At 41.5% G+C, this 16,384-nt stretch overlaps 1 protein-coding gene across 1 annotated transcript in view; it reads left to right on the plus strand.

Annotated features, from left to right (window-relative positions):
• Positions 1 to 16,384, plus strand: part of slc23a1 (solute carrier family 23 member 1) — a 417,619-nt gene that overhangs the window by 193,222 nt on the left and 208,013 nt on the right. The window contains exon 5 of the mRNA XM_034177547.1: positions 2,175 to 2,242. Within this exon, the coding sequence (XP_034033438.1) occupies positions 2,175 to 2,242 (68 nt within the window). The remainder of the gene's footprint in view (positions 1 to 2,174; positions 2,243 to 16,384) is intronic.

Consider the following 16,384-nt stretch of genomic DNA (forward strand, 5'->3'; position numbering starts at 1 on the left):
GGTATGACAGCCCAAGTCCCTTCATCATGTCCAGAAGGCTGGGGATGATTGTTGAGTGGGCAATCTCATTCTGGGTTAGCCAGTGGACATTTTTAAGTCAAGACTTAAAACCTATTTTTATTCTCTTTCTTATGAGTAGTTTTTATTTTGTTATGTTTTATTCTTTTGCTTCTGTGTTTATTTAGGTATTTGGATTTTTTTTTTTTTAATTTATTTTAATTTTTTTATGTTGAACTGTTCTGTGTGACGTGTCTTGAGACGGCTTTTGTTGTAATTTGGTGCTCTGTAAGCTGATTAAGTTGAAATTGAACAACTTTTTATTGAGTCTTAAAGTAAATAAATATGAAATTGGTTGCTGGATCCTTAAACTCTCGACATAATAAACTCTACATGGTGGATCCTTGATCTCTGGACATAAACAGAAATAAAATCTGTTAGTTTTTGTCAAAAGCATTTCCTTTCAGACATTATTATTGGCATGATTGTATTTCCATACATATGAGCTGCAGCTCTTGCAGATGTGCTGCAGGTCAGGTTTATAAAGAATGCAAGACGTTTTATTTTGGGAGGAAAAACGTTTTAGTCGATTGTAGTTTATTGTCTGTATTGCAAAGTTTGTAAGAGGTGTCATTTTATTTAAAGTGGCGATTCGTTTTGAAGTTATTAATTCCGAGCAAACTCTGTCTCAGAGAGACAGAGTCAGAGAGCTGCACAGCATTTGAAGCTGTGACAAAACGGAGGCTGATTCTCATTTTTCGACTGCAACAAGACCAGAGTCCCAGTTAGTGACTTTAATCCACACAAAAGTGACTCATGATATTTTAATGGCTTTCAGAGGGGTGAAGAAGCAGACTTACCGCTTCTGAAGAGCAGCAAATCAAAGAGCCACGAGCCACTTGAATCGAGGCATTGCTTCAATTCACGCTTCAAACTGAAGTATCGCTGCAGGAACGGTTGATTACAGACGCTGTATTGAAAATCGTAACGGTCCAAAATAAGCGTAACGGTCCAAAATTATAGCGTAACAGGCCGTAACGCAAGTCTAGCTACAACCCTGGATAATATCATAAAATGCATTAAAATTGTAATCCTGCGAACTAATCCCCATTTTTACTAAATATACCTATAATCTGAATACGTCTTTTTTTCTGTAACTGTAGTGGAATACAGTAACTTTTTTTTGTATCCTAATTACGTAACGTCGTTACATGTATTCCGTTACTCCCCAAGCCTGCCTGCTAGATAAGAAGTCAATAGTCCATTTAGGATTTTATGTTTTTTAAAATCCAACCTCACATGAACAGGAAGCCAGTGAATGTCATATAGTTGAATTTTCTTCTGGTAAAATCTCTTGAAGCAACATTCGGAACCATTTAACAACTTCTGATAAAGGTTTGTGGAAAACAGAAAAATAAGACATGACTATGTGTGATCAATTCTAGCTGAATCAATTTTTCTGCATCAGTTAATACAGGTCAAAATCTTCAAAATATCCCACAGAAGGGAAAAAAAAGATTATTTATAATATTTGTCTTATATAGGGCAGGGTATCTTTCCAAGAGGTGCTGGGTAACGTGATAAAGCACCTTTGGTCAGGTTTTGCATGCATTCTTACACATGGGTTCAGTGTGAAAATGGTGGTGCGCCAATAAGTCGAAGCTAGTGCTAACGAGCACTGTAGCTGACAGAGTCTTAATGTTATCAGTAATACGTCTCTCTAAAATATGGACAGGCCTTTTTAACTGAGCCATTCACTTTTCCAACATCACTCAACTGAGTCGCGCCTTTGTACAGGAATTAACTTTAAATAACTTTCACAACTACCATGTAAGACTGCTTTGAGCAACTGTGGAGTAATGTGAGCAAATGCTAGCAAACTGATACTAACAAGATAGTTACAGGACGTGTACAATCAATGAAACACAGTATATCATGATAAGACTTTAAAACCATATATGAACTTGAAGTAAAACTAATTAAATGGTGGAACAAATATGACCTTGTTAAACCTTTGAGTGTTTTTAAGCACTTTAGCATTTTGCAGATCTCAAGGTGTGACATCAGCAGCATTGAAGTATTTTCATTCTTTTGATTGCACTGGCTGCCTTTTTTTCATCCTTTCCTCACTCATCCATGGATTTGTCATACTGTCCTCTTGTTTCATTGTTCCACAGAGGAGATTTATGGTAACTGGAGTCTTCCATTCAAAACTGACCACATCTGGCAACCACGGATAAGAGAGGTAACTTAATATTAGTTCAACCCATTATTATTCCATCTACCATAACTTACTTCAGCATACACTACCAGTCAAAGGTATCAATCAATCAATCAATCAATTTTTTTATATAGCGCCAAATCACAACAAACAGTTGCCCCAAGGCGCTTTATATTGTAAGGCAAGGCCATACAATAATTATGTAAAACCCCAACGGTCAAAACGACCCCCTGTGAGCAAGCACTTGGCTACAGTGGGAAGGAAAAACTCCCTTTTAACAGGAAGAAACCTCCAGCAGAACCAGGCTCAGGGAGGGGCAGTCTTCTGCTGGGACTGGTTGGGGCTGAGGGAGAGAACCAGGAAAAAGACATGCTGTGGAGGGGAGCAGAGATCGATCACTAATGATTAAATGCAGAGTGGTGCATACAGAGCAAAAAGAGAAAGAAACAGTGCATCATGGGAACCCCCCAGCAGTCTACGTCTATAGCAGCATAACTAAGGGATGGTTCAGGGTCACCTGATCCAGCCCTAACTATAAGCTTTAGCAAAAAGGAAAGTTTTAAGCCTAATCTTAAAAGTAGAGAGGGTGTCTGTCTCCCTGATCTGAATTGGGAGCTGGTTCCACAGGAGAGGAGCCTGAAAGCTGAAGGCTCTGCCTCCCATTCTACTCTTACAAACCCTAGGAACTACAAGTAAGCCTTCAGCGGCCTCCTTGATAGTGGTTCCCAAGTGACTACAGTACCACACTCTTTCTACAACACTCACCTGAGTGACCAAGAAATAAAACGCCTGGAAAAGTTGCTGGAGGTTGAAGGAGCAAATGGTGAAGCTGTGCCGTATATTGGATACATTGAACTGACCTTGACATTTCCATCTGACTTCCTCGGCCAAAAAATAACTGTGGACACTCTCACCCTGGTAGTACCAGACCTGAAAAAGACTGAGCCTGTTGTACTGATTGGCACAAATGCCTTGGACATTGCATACACCCAGCGTCTCGACACTGATTCAGCTTTTGACTTGCCTTCTGCGTATGGCTATATAGCTATTATTAAAATCTTGCAGCAAAGTCATGGCCAGAGTACCAACGACCATCAAGCTCTTCTTACACTGCATGGTGAAAAACCAAAAAAGCCAAAAACCATTCTGCCTGGCAAAACTGTTGTCCCGGAGGTTCTGTTTGCCGCTCGGTTCCTGCAAGATGAAAGGTCTGCCATCATCATACACCTATCTTCAAATGCACTCCCTGGTGGTCTAATGGTGAAAAGCTGTCTCATGGACTTACCGAAACACATGCCTTGCTATCTGTCTGTTCTGATAACAAATGAGTCGATGCATGCAGTCACCTTTCCATCCCAGGCTGCGATAGAGATCAGTGTCGTTTGAGCATTCATAAACAAGCAAAATGCCAGAGTCCCATCATCCCTCCAGCCTGTAGAGCTACCACCATTGCCATTGCAGTATCATTTTGGAGAATCTCCCTTGCCTCCATGGTGGAAGGAATGAATTATTAAGAAGTTGAACGACATTCCTGAAGTCTTCGCCAAGAATGATCTTGTTTTCGGCAGGACTGACGCTGTTAAACACCAAATCAAGCTGTCAGATCCCAGTCCATTCAATTAACGGCTAAGACCCATCCATCCTCAGGATGTTGATGCCGTCCGGATGCATTTACAAGAGCTGCTTCAGTCGGGAGTGATCCGTGAGTCAGATTCTCCGGAAAAAGAATGGCAGTGTACGTCTCTGTATCGATTACAGAAACTTGAACTTGCAAACTATCTAGGATGCTTGCGCTCTACCACAGTTGGAGGATGCATTTACGGCTCTGTCAGGATTAAAATGGTTTGCGGTTCTCAATCTCAAGTCTGAGTATTATCAATTCGAGATGGACAAAAGAGATAAATCCAGGACTGCTTTTGTGTGCCCGCTTGGATTTTTTGAGTTCAGTCGAATGCCTCAAGGGGTAACCAATGCGCCGAAACGGAACAAACGGAGATTGATGAGAGTCCTTCATCGGCTCAAAGACTTTGGCTTGAAACTCTCTGTGGAGAAGTGTGTCTTCTGCCAGACCTCTCTGAAGTACGTGGGTCATGTCATTTCCCAAACTGGTGTTCAGATGGAGCCTGAGAAAACTGCTGCACTCGCCACAAGGCCAGTTCCCAACAACTTCAAGGAATTGAGATCATTCCTCAGATTTGATGGGTATTATCAGCGGTTTGTACGAGACTACTCGACCATCATAAAGTCATTACATGACCTCACCACTGGCTATCCACCCAGTCAGAAGAAGCTCAAACCAACAGTGAAGCCAACTAACTACCTGAATCTGAAAAAACTTTTTGGTGCCCGGTGGACTCCAGCACATCAACAGGCCTTTGATAACACCATCCAGAAACTTACCTCTGCTCCAGTCCTTGCCTTCGCAAACCCCCGCCAACCGTATGTTTTGCATACAGAAGCCAGTTCCACTGGCCTTGGGACAGTCCTTTACCAGGAGCATGATGGAAGGAATCAGGTTGTTGCATACGTAAGCAGAGGCCTGTCAAGGAGCAAATCCAACTATGCTGCATGTAAACTGGAGTTCCTCATGCTCAAATGGGCAGTCACTGAGACGTTCATGGACTATTTGTACAGGGCTCAGTTCACTGTTGTAACAGACAGCAACCCCCTCACCTATCTTTTGACTTCAGCAAAATTGGATGGCACTAGGTACCGATGGCTCTCCACTCTGTCTACTTTCAATTTCAAAATAGTGTACAGAGCTGGAACACAAAATGCCGACGCTGATGGGTTATCCCGCCATTCCTACTCTGAGCTTCCAGATGATGTGGTGTCAAGGAAAGAACAAAAGAGAGTCCTCAAATTTGTCAAACGCCATCTATCCCGCAGCTGCCCTAGTCCTGTCAATGTCCACTGTCCCTGGAGCTTTGCAGATGATACGCAATTTGCCTCTTTGGTGTTTCCTCATTTCTCTCCTGCTGATCTTGCTGAAAAATAGCGCGCAGATCCCATCATTGAACATGTGATTGCTCGATTAGAGAGAAGAGAGTGTCTGCCACATGATTTTGAGGGACAAACTCCCTGAGCTGCCTCTACTCTTACGAGAGATCAAGAAGTTGGAGCGCCAAGACAAGGTTCTTGTGAGGAAGAGGCAGATTGAAAGTGGAGTCACCTATCAGTTGGTGTTACCGGAGGAGTGTTGAGCCATGGTGCTGTTCCAGCTCCATGATCACATGGGCCAACTTGGGATGGAGAGGACATCAGACTTGGTCTGTTCTCAATTTTTCTGGCCAAAAATGTCCATTGATTTTGCCATCAAGGTCAGAACCTGCAAAGGTTGTATAAAAGGGAAAGCCTTGTCAGAATGCGCTGCACTGCTTCTAATCATAAAAACATCTTGTCCATTAGAACTGGTGCGTATGGACATCTTGTCTCTGGAGCCAGACCGCCAAGTGAAGGTCATCCTAGTGATCACGGATCACTTCACAAAGTATGCCGTAGCGATGCCCACACCGAATCAAAAAGCCTGCACCATTGCCAAATGCCTATGAGAAAATTTTCTCGTCCACTATGGCATCCCGGAGTGGCTACACAGTGATCAAGATCTGGATGATGAGGTCTGGTGGTTGGCTCTCACTGCGGTATTGTATCACTTCCTGTTCCGGAGCACAGCGGTGTTTTGCTGTATCTGTTAGCTGTTTAATCTGCGCAGTTAGACTGATCTAGTTATCTAGATTACGATTTGTTTCCCAGTGTAATCTTTACGTGCCTTAACTAAAGCACTCCTTCTGCTGAATCACCTCTAAATTATTTACACATTATTCACTTTGCGTGTTTTTAGGAATCCGCTAGGTTAGCGTAGCTACTAGCTCTTAGCCGATTTAGCATGGCGGCTTCTCCTGTCTCTCCCGCACATTTCTGCTCTGGGTGTGAAATGTTTAGTTATTCCTCGGCCTCCTTTAGCAGTAACGGTACTTGTAATAAGTGTAGCTTATTCGTAGCTTTGGAGGCCAGGCTGGGCGAATTGGAGACTCGGCTCCGCACCGTGGAAAATTCTACAGCTAGCCAGGCCCCTGTAGTCGGTGCGGACCAAGGTAGCTTAGCAGCCGTTAGTTCCCCCCTGGCAGATCCCGAGCAGCCGGGAAAGCAGGCTGACTGAGTGACTGTGAGGAGGAAGCGTAGCCCTAAACAGAAGCCCCGTGTACACCGCCAACCCGTTCACATCTCTAACCGTTTTTCCCCACTCGACGACACACCCGCCGAGGATCAAACTCTGGTTATTGGCGACTCTGTTTTGAGAAATGTGAAGTTAGCGACACCAGCAACCATAGTCAATTGTCTTCCGGGGGCCAGAGCAGGCGACATTGAAGGAAATTTGAAACTGCTGGCTAAGGCTAAGCGTAAATTTGGTAAGATTGTAATTCACGTCGGCAGTAATGACACCCGGTTACGCCAATCGGAGGTCACTAAAATTAACATTAAATAGGTGTGTAACTTTGCAAAAACAATGTCGGACTCTGTAGTTTTCTCTGGGCCCCTCCCCAATCAGACCGGGACTGACATGTTTAGCCGCATGTTCTCCTTGAATTGCTGGTTGTCTGAGTGGTGTCCAAAAAATGAGGTGGGCTTCATAGATAATTGGCAAAGCTTCTGGGGAAAACCTGGTCTTGTTAGGAGAGACGGCATCCATCCCACTTTGGATGGAGCAGCTCTCATTTCTAGAAATCTGGCCAATTTTCTTAAATCCTCCAAACCGTGACTATCCAGGGTTGGGACCAGGAAGCAGAGTTGTAGTCTTACACACCTCTCTGCAGCTTCTCTCCCCCTGCCATCCCCTCATTACCCCATCCCCGTACAGACGGTGCCTGCTCCCAGACCACCAATAACCAGCAAAAATCTATTTAAGCATAAAAATTCAAAAAGAAAAAATAATATAGCACCTTCAACTGCACCACAGACTAAAACAGTTAAATGTGGTCTATTAAACATTAGGTCTCTCTCTTCTAAGTCCCTGTTGGTAAATGATATAATAATTGATCAACATATTGATTTATTCTGCCTTACAGAAACCTGGTTACAGCAGGATGAATATGTTAGTTTAAATGAGTCAACACCCCCGAGTCACACTAACTGTCAGAATGCTCGTAGCACGGGCCGGGGCGGAGGATTAGCAGCAATCTTCCATTCCAGCTTATTAATTAATCAAAAACCCAGACAGAGCTTTAATTCATTTGAAAGCTTGTCTCTTAGTCTTGTCCATCCAAATTGGAAGTCCCAAAAACCAGTTTTATTTGTTATTATCTATCGTCTACCTGGTCGTTACTGTGAGTTTCTCTGTGAATTTTCAGACCTTTTGTCTGACTTAGTGCTTAGCTCAGATAAGATAATCATAGTGGGCGATTTTAACATCCACACAGATGCTGAGAATGACAGCCTCAACACTGCATTTAATCTATTATTAGACTCTATTGGCTTTGCTCAAAAAGTAAATGAGTCCACCCACCACTTTAATCATATCTTAGATCTTGTTCTGACTTATGGTATGGAAATAGAAGACTTAACAGTATTCCCTGAAAACTCCCTTCTGTCTGATCATTTCTTAATAACATTTACATTTACTCTGATGGACTACCCAGCAGTGGGGAATAAGTTTCATTACACTAGAAGTCTTTCAGAAAGCGCTGTAACTAGGTTTAAGGATATGATTCCTTCTTTATGTTCTCTAATGCCATATACCAACACAGTGCAGAGTAGCTACCTAAACTCTGTAAGGGAGATAGAGTATCTCGTCAATAGTTTTACATCCTCATTGAAGACAACTTTGGATGCTGTAGCTCCTCTGAAAAAGAGAGCTTTAAATCAGAAGTGTCTGACTCCGTGGTATAACTCACAAACTCGTAGCTTAAAGCAGATAACCTGTAAGTTGGAGAGGAAATGGCGTCTCACTAATTTAGAAGATCTTCACTTAGCCTGGAAAAAGAGTCTGTTGCTCTATAAAAAAGCCCTCCGTAAAGCTAGGACATCTTTCTACTCATCACTAATTGAAGAAAATAAGAACAACCCCAGGTTTCTTTTCAGCACTGTAGCCAGGCTGACAAAGAGTCAGAGCTCTATTGAGCTGAGTATTCCATTAACTTTAACTAGTAATGACTTCATGACTTTCTTTGCTAATAAAATTTTAACTATTAGAGAAAAAATTACTCATAACCATCCCAAAGACGTATCGTTATCTTTGGCTGCTTTCAGTGATGCCGGTATTTGGTTAGACTCTTTCTCTCCGATTGTTCTGTCTGAGTTATTTTCATTAGTTACTTCATCCAAACCATCAACATGTTTATTAGACCCCATTCCTACCAGGCTGCTCAAGGAAGCCCTACCATTATTTAATGCTTCGATCTTAAATATGATCAATATATCTTTGTTAGTTGGCTATGTACCACAGGCTTTTAAGGTGGCAGTAATTAAACCATTACTTAAAAAGCCATCACTTGACCCAGCTATCTTAGCTAATTATAGGCCAATCTCCAACCTTCCTTTTCTCTCCAAAATTCTTGAAAGGGTAGTTGTAAAACAGCTAACTGATCATCTGCAGAGGAATGGTCTATTTGAAGAGTTTCAGTCAGGTTTTAGAATTCATCATAGTACAGAAACAGCATTAGTGAAGGTTACAAATGATCTTCTTATGGCCTCGGACAGTGGACTCATCTCTGTGCTTGTTCTGTTAGACCTCAGTGCTGCTTTTGATACTGTTGACCATAAAATTTTATTACAGAGATTAGAGCATGCCATAGGTATTAAAGGCACTGCGCTGCGGTGGTTTGAATCATATTTGTCTAATAGATTACAATTTGTTCATGTAAATGGGGAATCTTCTTCACAGACTAAAGTTAATTATGGAGTTCCACAAGGTTCTGTGCTAGGACCAATTTTATTCACTTTATACATGCTTCCCTTAGGCAGTATTATTAGACGGTATTGCTTAAATTTTCATTGTTACGCAGATGATACCCAGCTTTATCTATCCATGAAGCCAGAGGACACACACCAATTAGCTAAACTGCAAGATTGTCTTACAGACATAAAGACATGGATGACCTCTAATTTCCTGCTTTTAAACTCAGATAAAACTGAAGTTATTGTACTTGGCCCCACAAATCTTAGAAACATGGTGTCTAACCAGATCCTTACTCTGGATGGCATTACCCTGACCTCTAGTAATACTGTGAGAAATCTTGGAGTCATTTTTGATCAGGATATGTCATTCAAAGCGCATATTAAACAAATATGTAGGACTGCTTTTTTGCATTTACGCAATATCTCTAAAATCAGAAAGGTATTGTCTCAGAGTGATGCTGAAAAACTAATTAATGCATTTATTTCCTCTAGGCTGGACTATTGTAATTCATTATTATCAGGTTGTCCTAAAAGTTCCCTAAAAAGCCTTCAGTTAATTCAAAATGCTGCAGCTAGAGTACTGACGGGGACTAGAAGGAGAGAGCATATCTCACCCATATTGGCCTCTCTTCATTGGCTTCCTGTTAATTCTAGAATAGAATTTAAAATTCTTCTTCTTACTTATAAGGTTTTGAATAATCAGGTCCCATCTTATCTTAGGGACCTCGTAGTACCATATCACCCCAATAGAGCGCTTTGCTCTCAGACTGCAGGCTTACTTGTAGTTCCTAGGGTTTGTAAGAGTAGAATGGGAGGCAGAGCCTTCAGCTTTCAGGCTCCTCTCCTGTGGAACCAGCTCCCAATTCAGATCAGGGAGACAGACACCCTTCTCTACTTTTAAGATTAGGCTTAAAACTTTCCTTTTTGCTAAAGCTTATAGTTAGGGCTGGATTGGGTGACCCTGAACCATCCCTTAGTTATGCTGCTATAGACGTAGACTGCTGGGGGGTTCCCATGATGCACTGTTTCTTTCTCTTTTTGCTCTGTATGCACCACTCTGCATTTAATCATTAGTGATCGATCTCTGCTCCCCTCCACAGCATGTCTTTTTCCTGGTTCTCTCCCTCAGCCCCAACCAGTCCCAGCAGAAGACTGCCCCTCCCTGAGCCTGGTTCTGCTGGAGGTTTCTTCCTGTTAAAAGGGAGTTTTTCCTTCCCACTGTAGCCAAGTGCTTGCTCACAGGGGGTCGTTTTGACCGTTGGGGTTTTACATAATTATTGTATGGCCTTGCCTTACAATATAAAGCGCCTTGGGGCAACTGTTTGTTGTGATTTGGTGCTATATAAAAAAATTGATTGATTTATTGATTGATTTCATATCCCGTATGATCAAGGAGCTGTGTGACATTGCAGGTATCCACAAAGTACGAACGATGCCCTATCATCCCAGAGGGAATCCAGTGGAAGGATTTAACAGAACACTGTTAAATATGCTTGGAACCTTCACCAAAGGAAACAAATGTCGCTGGCGAGATTTTGTTAAACCGCTCGTGCTTGCATATAACTGCACTAAAAATGACATAACTGGGTTTTCTCTTTACGAGCTTATGTTTGGCTGACAACCTCGCTTACCTGTTGATCTTGCCTTTGGACTGCCGCTGAAAGAGAACACCACAACCACTTCTCATTCACAGTATGTCCAAGATCTCAAGGCACACCTTCAAGAAAGCTGCCAACTTGCCATGACCAATTCTGAGAAGGTGATGGAACAAAACAAGACCATGTTCGATCGACATGTCTCTCCATCTGACTTATCTGTGAGAAATGTCTGGCTGAGAGGGAAAACAGAAGCTGGCCAACCACTGGGAAGCTAATGTGTATATTATGGTGGAGAAAGCTGGTGACCTTTCCCGTTTATACCATCAAGCCTGAAGGCCAAGTTAAACCACTGATTAGCTTGGCTACCTCATCGTTTGCAATATTCTCGACCAAGCCATTCCTTACTAGAGAGCATACAAAGCTTGTTCCATGGCCTAAATTTGGCATTTACCTTTGTTCTTCAGGAGCTTGAGGATGACATGGGTCCTCCTCCCAGTCCATCACCTGTCCGTTGCAAGCCTGGACCATGTTTGAGGATGTGCATGGGATCGGGGGGGAAGTGTAACCCACATGAATTAGCGCCCCTACTTCCTGTTGTGCTTTTATTTTCATGGGACATTTCCTTTTTAAAACCCTAATTCCAATGAAGTTGGGACAATGTGTAAAATGTAAATAAAAACAGAATACAATGATTTGCAAATCCTCTTCAAATTATATTCAATTGAAAACACCACAAAGACAAGATATTTAATGTTCAAACTGATAAACTTTATTGTTTTTGTGCAAATATTTGATAATTTTGAAATGGATGCCTACAACATGGACAGGACAGGAGGGTTGCCAACACAAATGCAACTCCCATCTCTGGATGGAGCTGCACCTTAAACAGAGAGAAAAAAACAGAATCAGGCATCAGAAAGACAAGAAATACAGTATAATTGCCCAGCATTAAACAACAAGAAAGACAGGAAATACTAAGGTGATCGCAAGCCACTAGCCCTAAGCTTCACTAAAAGACCCAGAATTTAGGTAAAGTTGATGCCGCGGCACGCTGCATTTACTAATAACATGAATTAAAAGAGTAAAAAGCATAAAACAAAACTATACCAGTATGCTAGCCATATGAAAGGGAAAATAAGTGCGTCTTAAGTCTGGACTTGAAAGTCTCCACAGAATCTGACTGTTTTATTGATGCAGGGAGATCATTCCACAGAACAGGGGCACAATAAGAGAAAGCTCTATGACCTGCAGACTTCTTATTCACCCTAAGGACACAAAGTAGTCCTGCACCCTGAGAACGCACAGCCCGGGCGAGTACATAAAGTTTAATTAGGTCAGCTAAGTAGGGAGGTGGCAGTCTGTGAATAATTTTATAGACGAGTAGCAGAACCTTAAAATCTGATCTCACTGGGACAGGAAGTCAGTGAAGGGATGCCAAAATGGGTGTAATGTGGTCGAATTTTCTGCTTCGTGTCGAAAGTCTGGCAGCAGCATTTTGAACCAATTGGAGAGCCCTAATGCTAGACTGCGGTAAACCAGAAAATAGAACATTGCAGTAGTCCAATCTAGAAGAAATAAACGCATGGATCAGGGTCTCAGCATCAGCCATAGACAGGATGGGACGAATCTTCACTATATTTTGCAGGTGAAAGAAAGCAGTCCTCACAATATTTCTAATGTGGAAGTAAAAGGACAATGCAGGATCAAAATTAAGTCAAGGTTCCTCACTTTGTCAATGTGATGTATGACACACGCCTAGGCTGAGCGTTAACTGGCCAAATTGATCCCGATATCTCACTGGACCAAGAACTATCAATCAATCAATCAATCAGTTTTTTTTTTATATAGCGCCAAATCACAACAAACAATTGCCCCAAGGCGCTTTATATTGTAAGGCAAGGCCATGAATTAGTTTTTCAGCATCACTCTGAGACAAGACCTTTCTGATTTTAGAGATATTGCGTAAATGCAAAAAAGCAGTCCTACATATTTGTTTAATATGCGCTTTGAATGACATATCCTGATCAAAAATGACTCCAAGATTTCTCACAGTATTACTAGAGGTCAGGGTAATGCCATCCAGAGTAAGGATCTGGTTAGACACCATGTTTCTAAGATTTGTGGGGCCAAGTACAATAACTTCAGTTTTATCTGAGTTTAAAAGCAGGAAATTAGAGGTCATCCATGTCTTTATGTCTGTAAGACAATCCTGCAGTTTAGCTAATTGGTGTGTGTCCTCTGGCTTCATGGATAGATAAAGCTGGGTATTATCTGCGTAACAATGAAAATTTAAGCAATACCGTCTAATAATACTGCCTAAGGGAAGCATGTATAAAGTGAATAAAATTGGTCCTAGCACAGAACCTTGTGGAACTCCATAATTAACTTTAGTCTGTGAAGAAGATTCCCCATTTACATGAACAAATTGTAATCTATTAGACAAATATGATTCAAACCACCGCAGCGCAGTGCCTTTAATACCTATGGCATGCTCTAATCTCTGTAATAAAATTTTATGGTCAACAGTATCAAAAGCAGCACTGAGGTCTAACAGAACAAGCACAGAGATGAGTCCACTGTCTGAGGCCATAAGAAGATCATTTGTAACCTTCACTAATGCTGTTTCTGTACTATGATGAATTCTAAAACCTGACTGAAACTCTTCAAATAGACCATTCCTCTGCAGATGATCAGTTAGCTGTTTTACAACTACCCTTTCAAGAATTTTTGAGAGAAAAGGAAGGTTGGAGATTGGCCTATAATTAGCTAAGATAGCTGGGTCAAGTGATGGCTTTTTAAGTAATGGTTTAATTACTGCCACCTTAAAAGCCTGTGGTACATAGCCAACTAACAAAGATAGATTGATCATATTTAAGATCGAAGCATTAAATAATGGTAGGGCTTCCTTGAGCAGCCTGGTAGGAATGGGGTCTAATAGACATGTTGATGGTTTGGATGAAGTAACTAATGAAAATAACTCAGACAGAACAATCAGAGAGAAAGAGTCTAACCAAATACCGGCATCACTGAAAGCAGCCAAAGATAACGATACGTCTTTGGGATGGTTATGAGTAATTTTTTCTCTAATAGTTAAAATTTTGTTAACAAAGAAAGTCATGAAGTCATTACTAGTTAAAGTTAATGGAATACTCAGCTCAATAGAGCTCTGACTCTTTGTCAGCCTGGCTACAGTGCTGAAAAGAAACCTGGGGTTGTTCTTATTTTCTTCAATTAGTGATGAGTAGAAAGATGTCCTAGCTTTACGGAGGGCTTTTTTATAGAGCAACAGACTCTTTTTCCAGGCTAAGTGAAGATCTTCTAAATTAGTGAGACGCCATTTCCTCTCCAACTTACGGGTTACTGCTTTAAGCTACGAGTTTGTGAGTTATACCACTCTGATAGTCTTATCAGAGCTTAAAAGTAGGAGGTTTCTAGACATCCAACTTCTCACTGATGCTAGGCAATCTTCTAAGGATTTTATGTGAACGAGATTACCAGCAGATATCGGCATGTATAACTGAGTATCATCAGCATAGCAGTGAAAGGTAATCCCAAAATGCCATAATATGTGCCCAAGGGGTGCTATATAAAGGGAGAAAAGCAGGGGGCCTAAGAAGGACCCCTGTGGAACCCCAAATTTCATCTCACTAAGGTTAAAGGTAGTGTTACTGTACAAATCACAGTGAAAATGACTGGTCAAGTATGATGTCAGTACTCTCAATAATCCCAAAATGATTTTCCAGCCTATCAAGTAGAATATGATGATCCACGGTATGAAATGCAGCACTGAGATCGAACAGCACCACAACTGTAGTGGTATCGGAATCCATTGTAAGCAGAAGATCATTCACCACTTTAGTGAGAGCCTTCTCTGTGGAATGATATTTTATAAAAGCAGACTGCAGTGGCTCAAAGAGATTATTCTCAATAGGACAGTCCACGAGCTGCCGTGACACCACTCACTTTTTCCAGAAATTTAGAGCAAAATAATAGATTTAATATCGGCTCATAGTTTGTCAATACACTAGGGTCAAGATTAGGTTCCTTAAGTAATGGTTTAATCACTGCAGATTTGAAACATTTAGGAACAGATCCAGAAGTTAAAGAAAGATTAATAATTTCCAGCACAGTCGGCCCAAGAGTGGGCCACAAGTCCTTAAGCAGTTTTTTTTTGGTATAGGATCAAATAAGCAGGTTGTGCTTTCTCTTCACGGTACGAATTTTGTCAGCATGCCTAGTGAGATACTATCAAATTCTCTAAATCTAGGTAATACCCCAGTAACGGTGCCCACCTCAAAAGCAGGGTGTAGTGGCTGGGTTGAGGCATGCTGGGATATGTCTCACCTAATGTCTTCTATTTTCTTCTCAAAGTAATCCAGGAAATCTCGTGCTGTAAAAGGAGACCGAACTACAGGTGGTTGTCCATGAATAAGTGTTGCCACTGTGTCAAACATGAACTTTGAGTTATGCTTGTTTTTGTTGATCAAATCAGAGTAATAGGTCCACTTTGTAGCCAGTAATTCATGCTTATAGTCTAAGATAGCATCACGCCATGTAAGGTGGAATACTCCTAATTTTGAACAATGCCATTTCCGTTCTAGACCTCTTGCCTTATGCTTGAGGTCACGCAGGTAATCACTGAACCAAGGTGACTGTGATTTGGGGGAGTGCGGTTTTAACACAGGTGGCGCAATCATGTCGTAGTTTTGAGCACTGAGTTTAAACTATACACAAGACTGTCTGCTGATTGGGTATTTCCCAAATGTGAAGCTAAGACATCAGGCCAGGGGTTCTCAAGTTCAGTCCTCGAGATCTACCTTCTTGACACTCTTAGTTGTCTCCCTGCTCCAACACACCTGAATCCAATGAAAGACCCATTAAAAGCCTGCTAACGAGTCTTTCATTGGATTCAGGTGTGTTGGAGCAGGGAGTCAACTAAGAGTGTCAGGAAGATAGATCTCGAGGACCGAACTTGAGCACCCCTGCATCAGGCAGTCTATCTTTGAGTTCAGTCTTAGTTGAGGAGTTGATGCATTGCCATAGTGATATATAAGGTTGTTGTTCCACTAAACACGGACGTGAAACTGTAAACTTAATAAGTGAGTGATCACAGACCACTGATGTAAGAGGCATGATGTCAATATTTGTGATCGCAATACCATGTGTGAGAACCAGATCCAGGGTATTTACACTAATGTGCGTTGAGTCCTGAATGCAATGCCGAAATCCTAATGCATCCACAATTTCCATAAATGATTTGCAGAGGGGATCAGAAGGCTTATTTATATGAACATTAAAGTCACCAATGATCAGAATGTTATCTGCACTAGTTGACAAGTTAGAGATGAATGCACCAAATTCATTTAAGAATTCAGAATATGTGCCAGGAGGTCTACATACAGTGACAAAGTAATACAGCTGATTTTTATTCTTCTGACCTTGGCAATGCATAATATCCTGAGCAGAGCAGAGAATCAGATGCTCAAACGAGTTATATTTGTGACCCCCAACAGCTAATAAGCTAAACCTAGATTTATAAATAAGAGCAACACCCCCGCCTTGCTTCACATCACGATGGATGTGACTAAATGTATATATGCTGGTGGGCAGGCCTCATTTAAGGGGAGGACAGCTGTAGATTTAAGCCACATTTCACATAACCCAATCATATCTA

The sequence above is a fragment of the Thalassophryne amazonica genome, chromosome 9 (assembly GCF_902500255.1).
Source record: "Thalassophryne amazonica chromosome 9, fThaAma1.1, whole genome shotgun sequence".
Lineage (NCBI taxonomy): Eukaryota > Metazoa > Chordata > Actinopteri > Batrachoidiformes > Batrachoididae > Thalassophryne > Thalassophryne amazonica.